Here is a 25,586-nt window from a genome sequence, read left to right on the forward strand (position 1 = left end):
GAGAGAGAGGTGTGTGCTAAGGGAGAATTGTGTCCGAGAGAGAGGTGTGTGCTAAGGGAGAATTGTTTAAAAAGAAAGAGTCTACAGCTCAGTTTTTGCAACTAGATTTACAAAAAAAAAAGTCAATCAAAATTAAAAGTTAATTATAACAAACGTTCAACATTATCTTAATTGGAAATATGGGGAAATCCTCATTTATGTCTAGAAGGATCTGATTTTTTATTTTAATTGCACATAACAGGCTGTTTCTGTATAACCCATTTGGTATGTGAATACGTTACAGTTCTAGTAATGACAGCACTGTTTATATGGATAAAATATCCACGTCTCCCTCTCTTGTGTGATTGGAAACATTATCTGGTAACCCCTTAGGGCATAAAACCAAAACATCTGGGTATTACATATTATGCACAGAAGATGACATCAGCAAGTTGAAGAAACACACTATTCTGTGCCCCACTCATATGACAAATGTCGAATTTTACTATAATGTTTGCTTAAATTGAAAAAAAGAAAATGAAACAGATGAAAATTTGTTGACTGTAATACACTTCAGGACACTAGATACTGTTATGCTTTGGTGGTTTCTTTTCCCTAGTATCTGTTCTTTCTTAAAAATATTTTATTGAGTTTTTGGTAAAAGTTTACACAGCAAGTTATCTTCCCATTTGACGATTTCCACACAAATTGTTCACTGACATTAGTTACAACCACCAGCTATCTGACTTTCCCTAGCCCAGAATCCTAAGTCATATAGCTTTTAGGTAACATATGGCCAAACTTAGTAAGATTTGCAAAGTCCAAAGAGGGACAGTACAAAGGAAGTTGGTTCTTTGAAAGTAATTGTAGACAGAAGGGCTAGGTTCCTAACTCCTTCCAGTATGAATAGTTGGTACTCTTAAGGCATAATGTACTTCAAACTTTTGTTAAAGGGACAGTTTTACAAGCCATTTTCAACATTTAATACTGAAATGGTTGGTCAAGTAACTTTAAGCATAAATATGTAGATTTCCTTAGCAGTCCTGTTGTTGGCTTTCTCAAAAGACAAACTCTGAATGTCTTTGTAAAAGATTTGCTTCATAGTCATAAAGTATATGCAAAATTAGTTGAGGTAGATTTTTATATGTTCTGATTTTTTTAAAACAAATTTTTTTCATCTTAGAATAATTTTATATTTACAGGAAATTTTCAAAAGGTAATAGAGTTCCTGTATATGCCTCACTGAGTTTCCCCTAATGTTAACATTTTACATAATCATGAAATGTTGTTCAGAAGTAAAGATGCTAACATCAGTAGGTCTGGGATGGATCTCAAAATTCACATCGCAAACAGTTCCCAGATGTTGCTGATACTGCTGGTCCCAGAGGCCACAGTTTAGAATGGATCTGGGTAATAAGATGTGGCGCTGCAGGTCAATGCGCGGGACTGCAAAGTCAGTTGGAACTGCAAGGTTGGCAGTTCAAGCTCACCAGCTCTGCCTTAGAAGCCCTAGACAGGGTCATTATGGGTCAGAACTAAATAGACAACACTTAACAACAACAGAGATGACTAACATATATTGAGAGCTATGGTCTAGCTATTGTTGAAGGAGTTTAGCATTTACTGTCTCAGAAACTTGATGGGAGTAGGTTTGGTACCCATTGTTTAGAGAAGAATTTGAAGGTGTGAGAGATTAAGCTGCATTACTTGTTCAGTGACTCCCAGCTAATAAAACAGTGAGGACAGGATTGGACCCAAGCCGCCTACCTGTCAATCTCCAGCACTTAACTGTTTTACTGTGGATATCTATTGATTTGGTGATGGTGATTATGTGCCACTGAGTCAGTTTTGACTCATAATGACCCTGTTTAGGGTTTCCAAGGCTATAAATCTTTACAGGAGCAGAAAGCCTCATCTGTCTCCCATGGAGCAGCTGTTAGATTCAAACTACTGATATTGCAGTTAGCATCCCAGCTCATAGGCCACTATAATACCAGGGCTCCGTAGCTATTGCTTTACAAAGCTACAATTACAAATTTATAATTCTGAAAATGCAACAATATGCATTATATTTATTTATCTTCAGGTAGACAAAAATTTATTTTAAAATGCATAACTACATAGGCTATAAAAGTAATAAAACCAAAAATACACCCATTGTTGTCAAGTCTTACAATTCATAGCAATGCTATAGGGCAGAGTTGTTAAGTGTAGTCTTGTCAATTCCTACTCAACAATGACCCTGTGCACAACAGAACAAAACACTGCCTAGTTCTGCACCATCTTCATTGCTAAGCTTGAGCCCATTGCTGCTGCCACCATGCCCATCGTTTCCTTGGGAGGCGGTCTTTCTCTTTTTCTTTCACATTCCACTTTATCAAACATGATACTCTTCTCTAAGGACTGGTCCCTCCTGATAATATGTCTGGAAGTATGAGAAATGAAGTTTCAGCATCCTGACTTCTAAGGAGGCTTCTGGCTGTACTTCTTCCAACAATGATTTGACAGTTCAGCATACTTTTAATATTCTTCTTCAACACCATAACTCAGATGCATCAAGTTTATGGCCTTCCTTATTCATTGTGCAACTTTTGCATGCATATGAGGCTATTGAAAATACCATGGCTTGGGTCAGGTGTGCACCTTAGTCCTCAAAGTGACAACTTTGCTCTTAAACACTTTAAAGAAGTCTTGTGCAGCAGATTTACCTAATGCAGTATGTCATTTGATTTCTAGACTGCTGCGATCATAAGTGTTGATATCTAAGCAAAATTAAGTCTTTGACAACTTCATTGCTATATCTGGGGTTTCCAAGACTAAATCTTTACAGAAGCAGATCCCATAACTATCTCCCATAGGTGGGAGTCCCTCTAAAGAAATCAAGAAAATGCAAGGGTCTGGATGCTCTTTAGTGGCCCCCCAGACTGCTTTCACTCCATGGGAGTCATTCCAGGCGTTGCCTTCATTTTCAAGGTGTCCCCTCCTAGTCTGCAGCCTAGCTCCTGGCAGCTTAAACCACTCTGGGCCTGGGTACTACCATGAGACTCAACCTGGGACAGCTTGGGAAACCCTGTCAGGCCTGGGCTAGCTCAGCTCCCACATAACATCTTGGCTTGTAGCCTGCACTCTTCAGTGACACCAGCTGGCACCTTCTGATCTGCTCCTTACCCCGACAGAGTTTGGGCTGACAATAAATTAACTGTGTTGTTAAGTGCCAAGTTTCCAATTCATAGCAATCCTGTATAGGGGTTTTCAAGAAGCAATTGGTGGGTCTGAACCACCAACCTTGTGGTTAGTAGTCCAGTACCACAACTGGACTCCAATCACTCCGTTAGTGTAAAATAAAGGGTTCTGAGAAAACAAGAAAATTAAGGTGAAAAAAAATGACAAATTCTGTCTATGGCTTTCAGGAAAGGTCAGCCAACTGGGACTTGGATAGAGGGAGTGTTTTCAGCACTCAAACAGAAAAGACACTGAAAATTAAGCAAAAACAACAGGAAGTTCCCTAGTGTTCAGATAACTCATTCAAACTGGATAAAGTCCAGAGTGCAGATGCTGTAACACTAAATCTCATTCAATGGATCAAGATTTATTGAACACCTGCATGCAGAGCAACTGGCCTAGGTAATGAGACCAAAATAAATTGAGTGTCTTTCAATGAGCCTAAGAAGAGAGTATTAATAAAAATAATAACCAGTATTTATTGAACTCTTACCACTGTTCTGAGTGTTTTACAGCTACTTAACTCTCACCACAGCCACCTTAGGAGGGAAATACTGATATACCATGCCTTAACTGCAAAAGTAAATTACTAAGAGATGTAACAGCCTTGCAATATTTTATGTATCTAATGAAATGAACAGAATAAAATTCTTCTTTGATTTCATATTCTATTTAATGACCAGGGAAAACTAAACCACAAGCACACACAGGAAGTTTTCAAGTTAGGTTTTGTTTTTCTCTCCCAAATAATAAATGATGTAAGCATTTATGTGACAGATGCTTTAAACTTACTATGATACTTAGTATCATTTCTATTTTTTAATGTGCTAACAAATTGTTCTTTTCCCCAGTCTGAAGTTTGGTTAGTTTTTAAATGAAAAGATCAAGAGGAGTTAAAAAGATGAGGCCACATTTCCATCCTATCTTAAAAGAATTGCTCATTGAACTGTCTTACAACATAGCCAATCATCTACTAAAAACCCAAACCAAACCCACTGCCTTCCGGTCAGTCAATTCCTACTCAGAGCAATCCTATAGGACAGCATGGAAATGCACCTTAGAGCTTCCAAGATGATAAATCTTTGTGGAAACTGACTGACTGACTGCCTTGATCTTTCTCCAGCTGAGCTGCTGGTGGGTTTGACTGCTCTGATCTTCCCATTAGCAGCCCCAATGCTTAACCCACAGAGCCAGCAGGGCTCCGGCAACCACCCAAGTTGCTACATGAAATCCTAAATTGAGTGCCCAATTGCACCAGGTTGCCACCATTTGAGCGACTTCTTGTAGGTGATGACAATATATGCTGCCTGAAGAAAAGCTAGGGTCTATCCCTAAACAGAAAGATCAGAGGTTTTAGAGTTAGGAAGGTCTGGAGATAGATCGCTGAAACAACAGCCAGTGAAAAGTCTACGAATACTCTGACACACGTGGGATCCATCGAGTTGGAATGGTTTACAAGGCAACTGGTTGGTGTTTATGAAAGCCTGACTAGAAAATCCGGGATTTGCTTTGTCCCAAATCCCCCATGCAAACCAAGAACATCTAAAGTAATTATTACAAGTCTTCCAATTAACTCGCACTATGGAAAGCACCACAGTGAACAAAGGAAAACACTATGATTTTAGGAAATCGGGAAGAGAGTACATTTGGGACTAAGGGAACTGAGTGAGCACTAGGTGGCCTGGGGCTCCCTACACCCGAGCCATCGTTTGTCCTTGGGGTGGCAACTCGCATTTCCCCAAAGGCCGGGCTCCTCTCCGGGGACTGGCGACCGCGTGCCCGCAGCGCCTGCGGGGAAGCCGAGGGTGCGTGGGGCGGAGACGGGCGGAGGAAGGGGCGGGGGTTGCGGCCCCCAGTTCCAGGAAGCAGAGTTGGTCTGAGCCACCGTCCTGTGCGCTTTGCAGCTATGAGCTCAAGGGGAACACGGACTGCAGGTAGGAGGGGGCTCCGAAGCTAGACTGCAGGCTTCCACTTGGCTGGACCGGAGCAAGAAGCTGCTGGGCTTGGAGGGAAGTGACCAAGTCCGGAGGGATTGGGGGTGGGGTGAGGGAAGTAGTTAAGCTTTTTAATCCAGAAAAACAAGTCAGGAGTTTAGTTGTCCTCTCCTCACGGATCAGGGTAGCGGCGCCCTGTGGCCGTCTTTGGGCTAGCCTGGCCGCCTTTGTCCTGGGGCGTGGATTTCTTTCCTGGCATTTAATCTTTAAAAACCCGGCCCCGCCCGTCCTTGTGTTCCCTAGGCCTATAATCTGGAAAAACTGGCTTTTAGAGGGTATGTCTTGTTTTGTACTTTAACTTTTAAGTAAACAGAAGTGGTTATAAGACGTGATGTGGCGCTGTAGGATAAGCGCAGGACCACAAGGTCGGCGGCTCAAACTCACCAGCTCCTCTTTGGAAACCCTATACTGGGTCGCTGTGCATCGGAACTGAGTGGGCTGAATTTAACAACAGTGGACTAATGGAAGCATAAGCAACTGTCCGACTGCCTGGGCAGAGGCTGCTGGATATCCCTGCACCTAAACTACAAACAAAAGCCAGACCTTGGTGGGCAGTGTCGTTTCAATAACTTTTCTCAACAAAATAAACAACTGCTAAATTCTGGTGGTGCGCTGTAGGATAAGCACTGGATTGCTAACCATAGGTCGACAGTTCAAACCCACTAGTAGTTCCATGAGAGAAAAAGGAGGTCTGCTCCCGTAAAGATTTATAGCTTCAGAAACCCTACCCAGGGTCGCTGTGAGTGAAAGTCAGCACAGTGGCAATGGGGCTTTATGGGGTTTAATTTCTTATTTTCCACCATATGCTTTGTCAGTTTGTGTGCAGTGGTGACTTTTCATGTTGCTGGGATGCTGGAAGCTATAGCACCCACATTTCAAATATCAGCAAGGTCACCCGTGGTGGGCAGTTTCAGAGCTTCTAGACTAAGACTTACTAGGAGGAAGTGACAGTCCACTTTATGAACTGTTGTTACGGCCGTCTAGTCGGTTCTGAGTCTTAGCGACATAGGGTTTCTTAAGAGCGGCTGGTGGGTTTGAGCCACCAACTTTGTGGTTAGCAGCCCAGTGCTTACCCTACAGCGCCACTCCAGGAGTCTACTTTATGAATAGCAGTGGAGTTTGGTCTTCTCTTGTACATAGGATCGCTGTGAGTTAAAACTTAAACAATGGCGCTTAGCGACAGCACATAACTAATTTTAGAACATTCTTGCTGTCACTTATTATTTTCCTGGTGAAGTTTAGAAAACTCAAGTGGAAAAGGATTGAAATGCTAATAGCAAAATGCTGTTGCAATGGGTTCAGGTGTGGCAACCGTAGTAAGGTTGGCCCAGGATCGGGCAGTGTTTCGTTCTGCTGTGCATAAGGTTGCTATGGGTCAGTACCAACGTGATGGCACCTAACAACAACATTGCAAGTGCCATTGTGTTGGTGGTTCTGACTCTTAGTGACCCTACATAGGGTTTCTGAGGAGTGGCTGGTGAATTGGAAATACCAACCTTGCAGTTAACAGTCCAGTGCTTATCATACCTCGTCACACCAGGACTCCAGTAGTGAACACAGAGTGCCATTTTGTTCTAATCTGTTCTAATCCATTAGTTGTCATCTAACCCATTCCAACTCATGGTGACCTCGTGTATGCAGAGTTAGGACTGCTTCATATGGTTTTCAAAGGTGTGACCTTTAAGAAACATCACCAGGCATGTCTTCCAAGGTACCTGGGAGTGGGTTTGAACCACCAAACTTTCAGGTAGTAACCATATCCGCCACCCAGGAATTCCTGCCTTTAGTTTAGATTTTTATTCTCTGCTGCACAAAACAAGCCTCAAGGCTTAAGTTGTGGAAGTCACCCTGGTCATAAGTGAAGTGGCCTTGCCCTGGAGGGACAGTGTAGGAGGCAGTGGCCATTTTTAATTTTGCAACAACTGGTGAGGGATGTGGAGCCAGGGCAGTTGTAAGGATGCCCTGCCACCTCCCTTGCTCACCATTGTTTTCTTCCCATTTTGGTTATTTGCTAGCCGACTTTCTTCTTTTTTTTCTCCCCTCCACCTCTCTGGTGTGTGCGCTAGGCAAACATAGCTTATTACATATAAGGATAAGTCAAGTATTGCTATAAAACCATAGAAAATGTATTAAGTAAAATATCACAATGTGAGGCTGTTTCTCCACATCTCCTCCATCTAGGTCTATATACTTCAGCAGGCATCGTTTCCATCTCTCTCGCCCTGGTGTGTGGCGCTGTGGGATAAAGCACTAGACGACAAGGTCAACGGCTCAGATTCACCAGCCGCTCCTCAGAAACCCCATACAGGGTTGTTGTGAGCCAGAACCGACCTGACGGCACTTAACAACAACCACTCCTCCCTCTAGGAGCCCTGTGGCATTATAGGATCATAATTGGACTCATAACCACAAGGTTGGGAGTTTAAACCTACAGCTGCTCCAAAGGACAAAAATAAAGCTCTTTTGCGGTCTTGGTGTGATACTGTAGGATACTGCAAGGTCAGCCGTTCAAACCCATCAACCCCTATACAGGGTTGCTATGAGCCAGAACCAACTCTAAGACACTTAACAACAACCGAACCCTCGAAGAGTTCTGGGCTCTTCAGTTTATACTGTTTACAGTCCTCAAGTGACTGAATCTTGTTCTGTTTTAAACATTCTTGTTTTGAGAACAAAAAAGTCTTGATGAGGCAAAATCAGGGCTATAGGGTGAATGGTGTAAGGTTTCCCAAGGAAATTCTTAAAGGATATCCCTTACTTACCCTAGAAAAATGAACAGGTACATTGTGATGGGAAAAAATTCCTTGGTACAGATTTTCTGGCCTTGTTTTCATCTGTGCAGTTTTCAACTTTTCTTAAAATGTCATAATAAGCCCAGGTAATAATGCTTTGTCCTTTAAGAAAATCTATCAAGATTACCCCTTTGTCAGGACCGTAGTCTTGGGGGACACCATGGTTAATTGGCTTAACATAGTCCACAAAGAAAATGTTCTACATCCTACTTTGGTGAGTTGTTGTTGTTATGTGCTGTGGAATCGGTTCTGATTCATAGCGACCCTGTTCAGGGTTTCCAAGGCTGTAAATCTTTACGGGAGCAGAATACCTCATCTTTCTCCCGCGGAACAGCTGATAGTTTCGAACTGCTGACCCTGAGGTTCACAGCCCGATTTGTAACCACTACGCTACCAGAGTAGTGACTGAGATCTTAAAAGTTCATGAGCTGTCATCTACGGTGCAGCTATGGGTCTCTCCCTGTGTGGAGAAAAAAAGAGTGGTGGAAATTGAAGATGAGATTAATGGACCATGTGACCATCATCTCCATGACCCTGATGCCAGAAGAACTAGATGGTGCCCAACTGCTACAACCAACTGCTCTGAAAGGGATCACATTAAAAGATCCTGGATAGGAGAAGATGTGGAACAGAACTCAAAAATCATAAAGTAGACCAGGCTTACTGGTCATATAGAGACTGGTGGAACCTTGGGACTATGGCCCTTGGTCACCCTTCAGGTCTAGAACTAAACTACACCCCCGTAACTCAGTTTTCAGCCAATAGAGAGGTATATATGAAGGAAATACTAATGAGGCACACACAGCACAGAATGGTCAACCATTTGAAATCAAAAAGGGCAAAATTTATCCAAGGACAAAATTCACAAGGATTGGGAAAGAGGAATGAAAACAAGAAACACAAGGAGGAAGTGAAATATAAATGATGTCACATTGAGGGGTTGTAATCATTGAGGTCACTGAGGTAAGGAGCTCTGGTAGCATTGGTTTTGTTGTTGTGAAGTGCCGTCCAGTCGATTCCGACCCACAGCAACCCTGTGTAGGGTTTCCAAGGAGCAGCTGGTGAGCTTGAACCACCAACTGTGCAGTTCAAATGCCTCTGCAGTCTGATGCATTAGCCCACAGTGCCACACTAGTGGTTACAAATTGGACTGCTAACCTTGGGGTCAGCAGTTCGAAACTACCAGCTGTTCTGCAGGAGAAAGATGAGGCGTTCTGTTCCCATAAAGATTTACAGCCTCGGAAACCCTGTACAGGGTCACTATGGGTCAGAACCAACTCCATGGCCCACCACCACTGCCACCAGTCACTGGTGTGGCACTGTAGGATCGGCACTGGACTATGAACCAAAAGGTTGGTAGTTCAAACCCACCAGCTACTCTGGAAACCCTATACAGGGTCACTATGAGTCGAAACTGATTCTACAGCACTTAAAAACATCATTGAGAGGAAGTGAACTGTATGATTTATTGAATGTAAAACTGATGATCTGATCTGTAAACCTTCACTCAATTTACAGAAAGTTTTTTTTCTTTAATTGCCCTGTTAGAGTCCCCAAAAAAGCAGTTGCCAGAACCTTCTGAGCTAACCTCTCTACCTTGAATTTAACTGGACCAGTTGTTCTCCTCAGAAGCCATTGTTTTGTTGGACCCTTTTTTTTTTGAAGGCACCCTAATGAGATAAGTGTCTTACTGATAGAACCTGTCTGTAGCCATCCATGAATCAGAGACATGTTTAAACATGTGTTGTTTGAAATAAACCTATGATTATATTAACTGTTTTGGAAGAAGTGCAGCCAGAGTGCTCCTTAGAGGCCAAGATGACCAAACTTCCGTCTCTCATACTGCAGACATATTGTCATGAGGGACAAGTCTCTGGAGAAGGATATCATGTTTGGTAAGGTGGAGGGTCAGAGGGAAAGTGGAAGACCCCTAATGAGATGGATTGGCCAAGTGGCAGCATCGATGGACTCAAGTGTGGCAACAGTAGTGAGGTTGGCCCAGGATCGGGCAGTTTTTTGTTCAGCTGTGCATAAGGTTGCTATGGGTCGGTACCAACTCGATGGCATCTAACAACAATATGAACTGGATCTGTAGTAGCAACACTTTTTGACTTGCCCTCATATAGTATTTCTAAGTAGGGATTACGGAGCTCTAGTGATACAAATGGTTAAACATCCCACTGTAACTGAACAGTTTGTTCAAACACCAAGTGGCTCCACAGGAGAACGATCTAGAGATAAGCTTTCCTAAAGTTGATTGTTTGTTGTTAGGCACCATTGAGTGGGTCCCAACCCCTAGTGATCCTATGTGTAACAGAAGGAAACATTTCCCAGTCCTGTGCCAGCCTCACAATAATACGTATGTTAGAACCCATTGTCCCAGCCATTTTATCAAGCCATCTTGTTGAGGGTCTTCTGTTTTTTCTGCTGACCCTCTACTAAGCATAATGTCCTCTCAGGCATAGGTTCCTCTTGATAGAATGTCCAGAGTAAACCAGTTCTCCTTGCTTGCAATGAGCATTCTCATTGTACTCCTTCCAATACAGAGTTGCTCCTTCTTCTGGAAGTCAGTATTGTTTGACGGCACCATAATTCAAATCAGTCTTCCTTTTTCATTGTCCAGCTTTCACATCTATATGAGGCAGTTGAAAAGACCATGGTTTGGTTAGGCATACTTCATTCAGACTTCAAAGTGACATCTGTGCTTTTTAAAAAGAACTTTAAAAGAGATCTTTTGCCTGATACAGTATGTTGTTTGATTTCTTGACAGTTGCTTCCATGGGTGCTGATTGTTGATCCAAATGACATGAAATCCTTGACTACTTCAATATTTTCCTTTTTTATTGTGATGTTGTATATTGGTCCATTTGTGAGAATTTTTGTTTCATTTATGATTCCTAAAGATATACCCAAGAAAACCCTATGGAGTTGTTATACTCTGTCACATGGGGTCACAATGAGTCAGAATCTATTGAGTGGCACCCCAAAACAATAAATGGAATATGGGTGGAGTTTCATAGATATTGTGGTAAATGAAGACGATGACAGCATTTAGAGAAAGTAACTAATTCTCTTTCGGTGGGAGGAGAGGGTCTAGCATGGTGACTGGGAGTGTGAGGAGACTGAAATCTACAAACTGATGTCGCTTTCAATCCCAATTCCACTGCTCTGGCTTGGGACCACCCTGGCGCACTTTTTCCATCACTATCTCATGGGGTTGTGGAGCTGATAGGTAACTAACGTGCCAAACTGCCAACTGCTGGTAGAATTATCTGTTGTGTGCTGTCTAGCTGATCCTGACTCATATTTACTCCGTGAGACACAAGTGCCCCCATAGGATTTTCTTGGCTATATGGGGAGCTTTGCTGGCACAGTGGCTGAGTACCAGCCACTTCACCAGAGAAAGTCATAGCAGTCTACTTCTGTTAGTCCTTGAAACCATACAGAGCGGTCATACAGGGAGGGTCCTTATGAGTTGGAATCGACTCAATGATGAGTTTTGGGTGAGAATGTGTGTCGAAGCAGATCGCCAGATCTTTCTCTTGAGGAACTAAGCTTCTGGGTTAGCAAAGCTTAACAGCTGTGCTACTATGGCTTTCTTGGATTATCTCTGTTATCGTTGTTGTTAAGTGCCTTCAAGTCAGTTCTGACTTATAGCAACCCTGCATAGGGTTTCCAAGGAGTGACTGGTGAATTTTAACCACCGGCCTTGCCGTTCAAACTGACCTTGTGGTCCAGTGCATTATCCCACAGCACCACACCAGTAGAGATGATCAAATTTGGATGAGGGAAAGAGAAGTGATTGGTTTTATAAAAGTTAAAGTAATTTACAGAACTAAAATATGGTGGTTGCATTAAAATATGGTGGTTGCATTCTGGTTAGAAAGGAAAAATATTTACATCAAGTGCAAACAGAAAAAGAGACCAAGGATAAGGTCTAGTGACAGACATCGTTTTTGATAATCCAGTTGCAGATGAAAAGGAATTTTAAAATCTGTTATGTAAAGCATTTTCATTAAACTTTATTTTCCCCACCACAGCCAAACCATTTATGGTTTTAGACAGTTTGTGTCTTTCTGCTGTATAACGATATTTGTTAACACACACCCTTCTTGAATGCTTGTTTGCTCAGTACATACGGCTTACGGTGACTGTGCTACTAGGCATGCTCTATTATTTTCTCTAGAATCTGTGGGTAAAGTTTATCAACTCCAGGAAGTTGTTGGAACTTAAGTTTTAAAGTCTGTCTCCCTGGCTTTCAGTTCTGACTCAGTATTTGTTAAAAGGGCTGTGAGACCAGGTCTTTAATTGGTGCTGTAGGGTAAAGGAAGACATTTATAGTAGAATTTTAAAGTGTTAGTGTGGAAATAGTCTCCCTTATTTTATACAAAAGGAACTTGAGGTCAGAAAGGTGTGACTGAGTGAAGACAGAGCTGGCCAGGACTGAACCAAGTTTCCAGATTTCAGTTTCTTGGCACACCCATAGCATTAAAAATAATAATATAAAAATAAATCCTCACTGAGATTGCTATATTGTGTAAAATAGAAACAGAGTTTTTCTATTTTAAACCAAGCATTTTGAGCAGCTACCCTTACACAAACTAGCCATGGTTTAGGTGAGTAAGCTTTGACTAAGCTGAGAGCAATATTTAAGACAACCCGAACGTCTTAAATCAAATCTAGGTAGGAAGAATCGTGGCGTCCTGGTGTGGCGCTGTGCATTAATGAGCTGGATAGCAAAGTCGGTTTGAACTTCAAGGTCGATTCAAGTTCACCAACTGCTTCTTGGAAACCCTGCACAGGGTCGCTATGGGTCAGAACCAACTTGATGACACTTAACAACAACAACAGGAAGAATTGTATGTGACATATGGTTAAGCACTCAGTTGATAACCACAAAGGTCAACAGTTCAAACCCACCAGCTGCTCCACCAGAGAAAAGATCTGGGGATCTGCTCCCATAAGAACTGTTGCCTTGGGAACACTTTGAAGCAGTTCTATTCTGCAGGATCAGTATTGCTGAATCAAAATCCACTTGGTGGCACACCACAATAGGGAGAATTGTGAAGCCCCTTTGAAACTACGAGAGTCAGTAAAAAAAAAAAAAACCTAGCAGGGTTCCACAGGTTGATTCCAAGCAAAACATGTTTAAACATGTCTCTGCCATCAGTGGATGACTACAGACACATTCTCTCAGTAAGGCACTTGTCTGTCTTAGTCTTGTTAGGGAGTCTTCAAAAAACAATGCCTTCTAAGGGGATCTGTTGGACCAGTTAAAGTCAAGGCAGGGAGGTCAGCTCAGAAGGTTAAGGTGACTCTTGTCTTGATAAGTTTTCTCAGAGGACACAGGATGATTGCAGGGGCTTATTATGAAGAAGTTTTAAGAAAATTTGAAAATTTGCATTGGTGAGAAAAAGGTCAGGAAAGTTGCACAGGGGAATTTCCCCTCCAGCATTCTTCAAGGGTACCACTGTCCATGAGCATTTCATTGGAAATCTTACCCCATCCATCCTACGGTCCTGATCTTGTGCCTTCCGACGTCTTTTTGTTCAAAAAACACAACATTGAAAAGAAACACAATATGAAAAAAAACACAACATTGAAAAGAAACACTCATATTGTGTTTCTTTTCAATGTTCTTTGTGTATCTCAAACTGCCATTTTGATGTGTGTGAACTGAAGAGTGCAGAATTCTCCAGTGAAGGTGAAGTAGAAACTTCACCTTCAGAAGTGTTTAGAACTAGGTGGAGGCTATGTCAAAAAACAATAGCTTCACATTTTGATATTTCTAGTTAAGGCAACTTGTAGTAATACTTTTTGACTAACCCTTGGAGGACAAATGTAGTATTAAAGATGCAATAGAGCCTCCCCCTCCAGTACTTTCACCTGCAAGGACTTGAGTTCGTTAGGTGAGCAGCCATTTGGCACCGCCCCCACCAGGCACACTTTGAACCCTCTTAGGCTCAGCAACTGCTAAGGTGCAAAAGCTTGAGGAGAAGGAGCTTACTGCGTCTGCTGCCACTTTGTCTGCCAACGAGAAGACTCGGTGCTTTCTGGACTCTGCAGGTAAGGCTTTCAGACATAGTCTGTTTGCTTTGAAGTTCATCTGTTTCTCCGTAGAATGATTGGTTTCAAAGAGCTCTGGTGGAGCCATATTTAAATCCTCCAGCTGTTAGCTAAAAGGTAGGTGGTTCCAAACTACTTTGGGCTCCACAGAAAAAAAGACCTGGACACCTGCCCCCATAAAGATTAAATCCATTGGCATGGAGTCGGTTCCGACTCACCGCAACCCTGTGTATGGTTTCTGAGGCTGCAAATCTTTACAGGAGCAGAAAGCCTCCTCTTTCTCTCATGGAGCAGTTGGTGGATTGGACTTGAACTGCTGAATTTGGAGTTAGCAGCCAAACTTTTGTAACCCACTACACCATGAGAGCGCCTACCCATAAAGGTTGTTGTTGTTGTTGTTAGGTACCATCGAGTTGGTTCCGACTTATAGTGACTATGAGCAGCAGAATGAGACACTTCCTGGTCCTACGCCATCCTCACAATTGTTGTTGTTAATGCTGAGCCCATCACTGCTGCCAAACTATCCATCTCTTTTGGTGTCTTCCTCTTTTTCACTAACTTTACCTAGCATGATGGTCTTCTCTAAGGACTGGTCCCTCCTGATAACATATCTGAAGTCTGAGAGACAAAGTCTTACCATCTTGGCTTCTCAGGAACATTCTGGCTCTACTTTTTCCAGCACAGATTTGTTTGTTCTTCTGGCAGTCCATGGTACTTTTAATATTCTTCTACCTTCTTCCTTATTCATTGTCCAATGTTCATATGCATATGAAGCTATTAAAAATACCATGACTTGGGTTAGATGCACTTTAGTTAGTCCTCAAACTGACATCTTTACTCTTGAACGCTTTTAAGAGGTCTTATGCAGCAGATTTGCCTAGTGCAAATCTTTTTTAAAAAAATTTCATTGTGAATTGAGTGCAGGTTTCCAGAGAAGAAAGTTAGTTTTACATTCAACAAATCATACACTTTGTTTCACTTCTGACTCGTTGTGACCTGAGGCTATAAACCTTTATGGGCGCTCCCACTGAGTGGAGCAGCACTGGTGGATTTTAACTGCTAACCTTGCAGTTACCCAACTCATAGCCCACTACCAGAATGCTTAGGTGTCATCTGTTGTTAAGTGCCATAGAGTCAGTTCCAACTCATAGTGACCAGTGTAGGGTTTTTGAGGAGTGACTGGTGAGTTTGAACCACCAATTTTGTGGTTCAAACAGGCCTTCTGGTCCTGTGCTTACCCTACAGCACCACACCAGGACTCCCATGTGTCGTCTGTTGTTGTTAAAGTGCTGTCGAGTTAGTTCCGACCCATAGCAACCCTGTATAGGGTTTCTGAGGAGCAGCTGGTGAGCTTGAACCACCAACCTTGCAGTTAGAACAATTTTGCAGTCTGGCTCATTAACCCACTGTGCCACACCAGGACTCCCATGTGTTGGCTGGTGGTGGTGGTTATGTGCTGTGGAGTTGTTTCCGACTCAGAGCAACCCTGTACAGGGTTTTCGAGGCTATAAATCTTTACAGGAGCAGAAAGCCTCGTCTTTCTCTCGCGTAACAACTGGTAGTTTTGAACTGCTGATCCTGAGGTTCGCAGCCCGATTTGTAACCACTACGCTACCAGAGCTCCTTCATGTGTTCCATAGGAGATGTAAATTCTGTGTCATATGCCTTTGCCCCTGCCCCTTTCCTTTCAGTACCCAAACTTCTGCCTATTCTAGGTTATTACAAAATCCAAATGTAACCACAGACTTCTATTTTCAATTTTTCATAATTTCAGTTCTGTATGACTTCTGCTTTAGAGAATCTTTGCAAAATAATTCAAAAAAGTATGTATTTTATATATAACAAAGCAGTTTCTTACTTTATTCAAGCTTCATAATTATAGGACTTTGTAGTGAATGACTGAGTAATATTTTTCTCAATTTTTCTTTATAAGAATTGTTATTTTGGAGATAAGAGCTGAAGGTTTGAATAATTTGAGTTATTAATTTATAGTTATTTTGTTATTTTAACAAGCAGTTCCCTTCTACTTCTCTTATAGTAGAAGTTGAAGGGGATGGGGAGAGTCTACAATATTTACTCCCATAAATCACAAAGTAAATGAACAAAACTTAGTTTTTTTCATTTTCTGTGTGTGTTGTTGTTGCTTTTTATAGGTGGGGAGCAAAACATGACGGAAACAGATGCCTTGTATTATAGAAGGTAAGAAATGTGGTCTTTCTAGTACAGGCGTCTCCTTTGGAGGAAGCAGCAGGCAGACATGATCAGCCTGTGGAAATCAAAGCAGCAAAGGGATCTGGGAGGAGACAGTGAAACTGAAAGTGTCAACTTTGAGCATCTGGGGAATTAACTGGTAGATATGCGGGTTGTTAATGCCCCTGGTTGTTAGAAGACCTGAACTGATGCTCAAAATATTTAATGATTAAGTTTAGGGAACGAGCCCTACAGCTGGGGGTGGTGGAGAAAGCATCTGTGTGGAGGGGGTAGGGTGCTGAGGACAATGACTGGTTAACAACCCGTACAGAAGTATTTCAGGACTCCCCCACCGGTGCAGGTTTCCCTACTGTCCAAAATAGAATGTTCCAATGAACATGTGTTGTTGTTCTGTTGAGTCGATTCCAACTCACAGCGACCCTGTGTAGGGCTTCCGAGGAGTGGCTGGTGAGTTTGAACCGCCAGCCCTGCAGTTCAAACCAACCTGTGGTTGAGTGCTTATCCTACAGCGCCACACCAGGACTCCTATGAATGTTTAGTAAGGCAAAATGTAGTAAAGCTAGGAAGCAGTTTCAATTGACCTTGGGTTCAGAGGAGGCCATTGTTTAATACAACTTGGCATGATTGTTTTTCAAACTTTTCGTTAACAGTGATGCATTTGACCCGGCAGAAAAGTACAAAATGGACCACAAGAAGAGAGGCATTGCTTTAATCTTCAATCATGAGAGATTTTTCTGGCACTTGACACTGCCAGAAAGGCGTGGCACCACTGCAGACAGAGACAATCTTAAACGCAGGTAGTTTTATCTATAAGTGAAGATGAGGCTTTAAAGTTTCCAGCAGAATGACTCACCATAACTTGTTAGCACTGATGAGAGCCAGGAGCCAGTGCATTTGAGGATGGGCTTCCAGTGAGCAGCCTTTCTTTAAGAGCTTGTCTCAGTTCCTCTCTTACCTTACTGTTAACACTATTAACTCACATTGTTACTAACATATTTACATAGTAGATGACAATGTTCTAAAGAATACTGGCTTATTTTGATTAAATCTTTTTCCTACTGTAGGTGATTACGTCAAACCATCATTATCACATTTGATACTCCTTTCCCCAAAAGTAAAATTATATGTCGTAAAGATGTGGTTTGAGTCTTCAAGAGTGAAGTTAGGGATACAACTTTAAAGAGCCCGTAAGTTAATATTCAATTTAATATATCACCAGGCTTTCAGATCTAGGATTTGAAGTGAAATGCTTTAACAATCTTAAAGCGGAAGAACTACTGCTCCAAATTCATGAGGGTATGTAGTTTTCCTATTAAGTTCATCTTCTTCTGGTGGGAATGGGTATTTTAGCTGTCTGCTATGTAAAGGCAGATGCAAGTAATTAGCTGTTTGTTGTAAAACAGCCATGTTGTCAGTTAATTTAGCATGGGTTAGAGGTTTCAGTTGTGTTTGCGTATGCTGTCCACCAGATTTAGGTTTTCTTGTTAAGGTCTGTTGAGCTGGTTCCAACTAAAAGCGACTCTGTATAGGGTTTCCAAGGAGCGGCTGATAGATTTGAACTGGCGACCTTGTGGTTAGCAGTCCAGTGCGTACCCTACAGCATCACACTAGGAGATTTAGAGACCCTTGCAAAGTCTTATGCCTCCAATGTTTATATTTAGCTTGGTAGCCAGACAAAGATGAAGATTTACAACCTCGGTAACCCTATACAGGGTCTCTGTGAGTCAGAACCAACTCCATGGCACACAACCACCACCGGTACAGCTGCTCTTGGAAACCCCATACAGGGTCGCTCTGAATTGGAAATAATTTGAGGGCACTTAGCAACTAAAACAGTAGTACAGTCTGTACCTCAAGAATTGATTAAAATGTCCTTTTCATTTAGCATTAAATGTCTAAAGTGCAAATACTACTGATCCTGGGCAGTCAGTAGACTATTTCTTAACTGAGTCCCTGCTTTTCACTGGGTTAAAATCAGGTTGAGTTACATAGACGCTCTCTTAATTTCCACATTCCCTAATATTACTATGCAGTAGTTTTCTAATTATAATACAATTTAGATTTATCTTACTACTTATTGCATGCCATGGATTTTCAAGTCACTTGCCAGTAGACTGTTAGGGAATTTGCATAATTATTTTATACTTTCTTCCATGTTCTTTAATCTGTGTAAATCATAGGAATTTTCACTGGCTGCTTTCCAGGTTTTTTCCTACTTTGCTCATAAGCTTTGGATGACATTTATCTCATGTTTTGACTCTTGGAAGCCCTAAGTGCTGTAGGCATACAGTGAAGGATGAGCATTCAGCAGAGGTGCAGCAATACCCAGAGTTGTTGAGTACTAGTTTCTGGGCCTTTCTAGTCTGTGCACCAAGCACTCTACTGAGTCAAACTTTTTAAAATTTATCATTCAAGTGACTCAGATCTTAAAGGAGGTTCCCAGCAACAATCCAGTTATCTATTCCACATTGTTAATTACTCTGTGTGATGAAAACAGTCAACAAACTCGGCTGCCAACGAATTGAAAGCTTCAAGATTTAAGTCCACCTGGTATGGTGCTGTGTGCTAATGCGCCAGACTGCAAAGCCATTTGAACTGCAAGGTCAGTGATTCAAGCTCACCAGATGCTCCTAGGAAACCGTATACAGGGTCGCTATGGGTCGAAATCGACTCAACGGCACCTCACAACAACAAGAGGTACCTTGAAAGAAAGGCCTGTCAATCTGCTTCTGAAAAATTAGCCAAAAAAACAAACAAACAAAAAACGTATGGTGCAAAGCTGTACTTGGGACACACGTGGGGTTGTCATGAGTTAGAGTTGACTCAAGGGCAACAGGTACTGGTTAACACTTAGAAAAGCTAATGAACTTGGCCAAATGTTATTACTCTGAACTTTAATAAAATGCAGCATGATATAATTATTTGATTGAAGAACAAACTGAGTTGTGTTTCATTACAGATGCGTTATAAATATAGCAATAATAAATCTCCCCCACACACAAATGATATCTTTATTCTAATTTTAGTAAACTGAATTTCTGTTTGTCATAGTTAACCAGCATCTTGTTTTCCTTTCTGTATGGGGGCCTCATAGCATCGACCTCTAGTCATACCGATGCCGATTGCTTTCTGTGTGTTTTCCTGAGTCACGGCGAAGGCAATCACATTTACGCATATGACGCCAAAATTGAAATTCAGACATTGACAGGTTTGTTCAAAGGAGACAAATGTCAGAGCCTCGTTGGAAAACCCAAGATATTTATAATCCAGGTAAGATTGATTATTTTATCATCTTAATTATAAAGTCCATGCATGAGATTATGAAGGTCTAAAGTCAATTTTCCACCACTCCTCTGTCAGTTTGCCGTACTGCGATGGCTTGTGTGTTGCTGTGATGTTGGAAGCTATTCCATCTAGTATTTTCAATACCAGCAGGGTCACCCATAGCAGACAGGTTTCAGTTTAGCTTCCAGACTAAGACAGACTATGAAGAAGGAGACGTATACTTATAAATGTTTAGCCACTGAAAACCTTATGAATAGCACTAGAAAGAGCACCAGAATATTGTCAGACATAGTGCAGAAAATGAGCCCCTCAGGTTGGAAGACACTTAAAATTCGACTGAGGAGGGACTGCCATAATGATACAATTGGAGTAAAGCTTTTGGAACCTTTATTTGGTGATGGGGCAAAGCTCAAAATGAAGAGCCACCACTGTAAACCTCCATTCATAATCGGAACATGGAAGTATGAAACTAGGAAAATTGGAAGTTAACAAAAATGAAATGAAACAAATAAAGACGGATATCCTAGGCATTAGTGAGGTGAAATCGACTGGTATTGGCCATTTTGAATCTGACAATCATATGGTTTACTATGCTGGGAAAGGCAAATTGAAGAGGAATGGTGTTACATTTGTCATCAAAAAGATTTCAAGATCTATTTTGACAGTAATTGTTATCATGACTAATTACAATAGTCACAACTGTAAAGGTAGAAATTGTGTAACAAAAAGGGGAGAGTAGTTAATTTTACATTCCAGGACCATCAAGAGAGAGGAGAATGAGCAGAATGTGGGATCCTAACCAGAGAAGTAGCGACACCAGAGATGGAGGCAGAGGTGCTGGCATGGAGAGATAGAGCAGCTGATAACATTTTGCAAGACCAATGACTTCTTCACTGAAGATACTTGGGCCTCACCAGATGGAATGTGGAGAAATCAAATTGGCTACATATGTGGAAAGAGACAGTGGTAAAGCCCCATATCATCAGCCAAAACAAGGCCGGGGCAGACTATGGAACAGACCATCAACTGCTTATATGCAAGTTCAACTGAACTTGAAAAAACATTAAAAACAAGTCCAGCAGAACCAAAATATGACCTTGAACATATCTCACCTGAATTTAGAGATCATCTCTAAAACAGATTTGATAACATTACACACTAATGACTGAAGACCAGAAGAGTTGTGGGATGACATCCAAAACATAATGCAGGTAGAAAGCAAAAGGTCACTAAAGGACAAGAAAGAAGGAAAAGGCCAAATGGATGTCAGAAGGGACTGACACGTGTTCTCTAGCGTGTTGTTGTTAGATGTCATCGAGTTAGCTCCTATTCTTAGCCACCCTATGCACAACAGACTGAAACACTGCCCGGTCCTGCACCATCCTCACAATCTTTGTTATGCTTGAGCTTATCGCTGCTGACCCTCCATCCACTTTACCTAGCATAATGTCCTTCTTCAAGGACTGGTCCCTCCTGACAACATGTCCAAAGTATGAAAGATGAAGTCTAGCTATCCTAGCTTCTAAGGAACATTCTGGCTGTACTTCTTCCAACATAGATTTATTTGTTCTTCTGGCATATATTGAGTGCCATCGAGTCAATGCCAACTGCATGGGGTTTCCGTGGAGTGGCTGGTGAACTTGAACCATCGACCTTGCAGTTCAAACCAACTTTGTAGTCCAGCGCATTAACCCACACAGCACCACACCAGGACTGCTCTGGCATATTAGGCTATTGAATATCTTGTGGCTTGGGTCAGGCGCACCTTAGTCCTCAAACTGATATCTGTGTTCGTGAACACTTTAAAGAGGCCTTGTGCAGCAGATTTTACTAATGCAGTACATCGTTTGATTTTTTTACTACTGCTTCCTTGAGTGCTGATAATGGATCCAAGCAGAATGAAGTCTTCATGTATCCTTGTTATTTTCCCACTCAGTTTTCCGTGCTGCTTTCAAGTTGCTGTCTCAGAACATTAAGTAGTTGCATAAAGCAGAGGGAGGGGAAGAGCACTTGCTAAACTTGGGGAATAATTAAAATTAAGTGTCCCCTGACTTACATTTCTCTAACTTCTTGGGCTCATCCGGGGACTGTAAGGGAGCATGTGTTGTTAAAGTCTTAAGTTGTTACACGCATTATCATCCATCTCATGTAAGCAGTGACATCCCTTGTTCCATGTTGTTGTATGAATCTGGCTTGAACCTCTGGCAGTTTCCTGTCAATATACTGCTGCAGCCATTTTTTTTATCTTCAGCAAAATTTCACTTGCATGTGATATTGATATTATCTGATGATTTCTGTATTCCGTTAGGTCACCTCTCTTTGGACTAGGCAAAAACATGGAAATCTTCCAACTAGTTGGCTGGGGTAGCTGTCTTCCAAATATCTTGGCATAGATGAGTGAGGGCCTCCAGTGCAGCATCAGTTTGTTGAAAGATTTCAGTTTGTACGCCATCAATTTCCGGAGCCTTGGTCTTTGCCAATGCCTTCGGTGCACCTTGGATTTCTTATTTCAGTACCATTGGCTCTTGATCATATGCTACGTCTTGAAATGGTTGAACACACACCAGTGGGAAGAATGCAAACACAAACAGTTCTCTCCCTTGCTTCACCGCATCCTTTTTTCATTTTCTCTTAAACCAAAATGCTGTTTCCACTTTGTGCCAAACAGGTATTGTTGTTGTTACTATGTGACCCTGTATTGGGTTTCTGAGATCAGCTGGTGGGTTTGAACTGTTGACCTTGTGGTTAGCATTCTAGATTGTATCTTATAGCACCATACCAGAACTCAAAGCCTGCAATAAAGACCAGCTCTTATTCTTACTGGGACTCCTGGTGTGTAGGATCAGCACTGGACTGTGAACCAGAAGGTCGGCAGTTCCGACCCACTAGCTACTTCTTGGAAACCCTATACAGGATTGCTATGAGTCAGAACCAACTTCACAGCAACAACAACTTATTCTTACTACAAATGACCCTGAAAGTGATTTCATTAAATCTTAAGGGGATCTAGAAAATAAGGTCTGAAAATAAACTGATAATAAGATTAAAACCTCCTTGTAAAAATTGGATATTGGGGATCTCTTATTTGATAATTCTGAAATCACTTATAATACCACAACGGAATTTTGCTAGTTCATTTTCGAGTAAAAATTAAAGTTACAATTCTTTGTGAATCAGTACGATTTTGAATGGATCTGAAGCTGCACCTTAAAGTAGGAGGAAAACAGAATAGCTGTTTTCTCAGGATAGGCTGTATCCTTTGACCCTAAACAATTTGTTGTAGCAGACAAGCAAACAAAACTCAATCTGAAATATATTACCTGATTAAATAGAAACTCTTAGGTAAATAGTGTCACTATGGAAAGAAAGAACAACTCTTGTGTTATTGTGTTATGGGTGTGGTTAATCCAGAACAAAACCTAAAACTACTGAGGTTTTCTCTTGTACAGTGTACCTATCAGACAACATAATTTGGTATGTAGTTAGGAATTTTTTTTTTTTTTTTAAAGCACTATTTACAGTATAACTAAACAAAAACACAAGTAGGGAAGATAACCCCACCCACAATGTAACAAGATGCTGCCCAGTCCTGGGCCATCCCTAATTGGTTGTGAATCGAAGTGGTGTGATTCCTCCAGTTCTCATAGTGTGGAAACTGCCCAGCATCAGAGCAACATGAACGCCTCCACTGACAAGATAGATGGGGGGTGCACATGAGGTATGCTGGCTGAGACTCTAGTCTGTCTCCTGCAGGAAGTGTGAGAATTCTACCACTGAACAATCACTTAGCTCTAGTCCCCTCCACAGCTGACTGTCCATCACCCACCTGTCAGTTTCTCATTGTACAATTTGCTTGTATGTTGTTATGATATTGGAAGGTAAGCCACCAGTATTTCAAATACCAGCAGGGCCATCTGTGATGGATAGATTTCAGTGGGGCAGCTTGTCTGTCTTCCAAAAACTAGCCAATGAAAACCGTATGGGTCACAACAGAATACTGCCCAATGTAGGGCTGGAAGATGAGCCCTCTAGAGTGGAAAGCACAGAAATACACTGTGGCCACAGTGAACTCAGCCATATGAATGAAGAAACTGCAGGACTGGACAGTGTTTCACTCTGTCACACGGGCGATCTCCATGAGTTGTAGATGACTTGACAGTAACAACAGCAAACTAGAATATGTTGTGTTAGAAGTACCTTCTCTTGGGTTGATATGAAGGTTTATGAAATTATTTATTCACTGTAAACATTAAGCATTGGGAAGAAATCAGTAGGTAATGAGATGGAATTCATTTTTGTCTTGTAGGCTTGTCGGGGAAACCAGCATGATGTACCAGTCATACCTTTGGATGAAGTGGATAATCCGAAAGACAGGCTAGGCACCAATGTAACCGAGGTGGATGCGGCCTCAGTGTACACACTGCCTGCTGGAGCAGACTTCCTCATGTGTTACTCTGTTGCAGAAGGTGTGTTGGGGTTTAATACAAACATACAGTTGACTGTCTTGGTTGAGTTTCTCCAAGTTTCAGCTTCCTTTGATTTGGGTCAGATCTTCCCATTGTGAAGACTTAGAATAGATTTCTTTGATCCCAAAGCAATGATAAAATTCCATCAAAATAATCACTTCGAAGAGCTATCTTAATTAAAGCAACAAATCTAATTATATTAAATATTATTGTTGCTGTGTGCCTGCAAATCAGTTCTAGCTCCTAGTGACTCTGTATAGGATTTCAATGAGCAGCTGCAGGGTATGAATGGCCAACCTTGAAGTTGGCGGACCCTCCATACTGCAGCCTACAATTAATTACTGATGATAATTAAAAACAAAAAAGCCATCAAGGTGATTCTAACTCAGAGCCACTTTGTATCGTATTTCCCAGACTGTAAATCTGTACTGGAACAGAAAGCCTCATCTTTTTTCTGTGGATCCACTGGTGTGTTAGAACCTCCAGCCATGTTATTGACAGTCCCATGCTTACACTACAGCTCCACCAGTACTCCACTGATGGTGATAGTGTTAATAATCATCAGTAGCATTGTGAAAATTATTTTGGTGAGTTTCCTTTGCTGTGAAAGTTTTACTTCAAATACTCTCTTGCCTCTCAAAATTATCTTCAGCCTAGCATCTCAGAAACATTTAAGGAAAGGGAGAGATTATATAGAATGAACCTCTTTTCCCACCTGAGAAAATTTTTAAAAACTGTGCCATGCATACATCTTAGTCCTCTTTGAGGAATTTTGAGAATATAGATTTCTGTAACTAAAGGGGGTTTTTGATCCCAGAAAACTTCAAGGTCCTTTTTCTTCCTTCCATCATTTTTAGGTTATTATTCTCACCGGGAAACTGTGAACGGCTCATGGTACATTCAAGATTTGTGTGAGATGATGGGGAAATTCGGTTCCTCCTTAGAGTTCACAGAACTCCTCACACTGGTGAACAGGAAAGTGTCTCTGCGCCGGGTGGACGTCTGCAAAGACCCAAATGCAATCGGAAAGAAGCAGGTTCCCTGCTTTGCCTCAATGCTTACTAAAAAGCTGCATTTCTTTCCAAAATCTAAATGATGGGTGCTCTTTTCCCTTATATAGTTATGTTAAAATATATTACTCTTCTTTTTTTTACCTATAGCTATCAATACGTTAAACCTTATGGACCATTGAAAATGTTCTAAAATTTAACGTTTAGTACAAAATAGCTTTTTTTTTTATAATTCATGTTGGACAGGAAGAAAGGGTTTCATACATGTAAAAAAAAAAAAACACATCAGGGAATTAATATAAATAAAAATCCATAAGCATTCATAATAGTTTATCTTTTTAATAAACTCTTAAGATTGCCCATGACATCTGATTTTAACTTGCATTTTATGACTCTTTATTAAAAGTGTATTTTGTAATGTTTTAAAATGATTTTGAAACCCAAAACTTAAGATGATTGTTTCCCTTCAATGAGAAAACTCCAAATTCATGTTTAATAAATTTTTATAACACATTCCAACATCGCTCATCTGTCAGTTTGTCGTACTGTGGTGGTGTATGA

At 41.3% G+C, this 25,586-nt stretch overlaps 1 protein-coding gene across 1 annotated transcript; it reads left to right on the forward strand.

The window, feature by feature from the left end:
• Positions 1-908: 908 nt before the first annotated feature.
• On the forward strand, positions 909-25,111 carry CASP6 (caspase 6, apoptosis-related cysteine peptidase). Its single transcript, XM_006869341.1, has 8 exons — positions 909-983; positions 4,946-5,135; positions 16,207-16,252; positions 16,915-17,061; positions 17,484-17,560; positions 19,359-19,534; positions 23,856-24,015; positions 24,873-25,111. The coding sequence occupies exons 1-8, from the start codon at positions 909-911 to the stop codon at positions 25,109-25,111; spliced, it is 1,110 nt and encodes a 369-aa protein (XP_006869403.1).
• Positions 25,112-25,586: the final 475 nt, after the last annotated feature.

Source organism: Chrysochloris asiatica, unplaced genomic scaffold, assembly GCF_000296735.1.
Source record: "Chrysochloris asiatica unplaced genomic scaffold, ChrAsi1.0 scaffold00129, whole genome shotgun sequence".
Lineage (NCBI taxonomy): Eukaryota > Metazoa > Chordata > Mammalia > Afrosoricida > Chrysochloridae > Chrysochloris > Chrysochloris asiatica.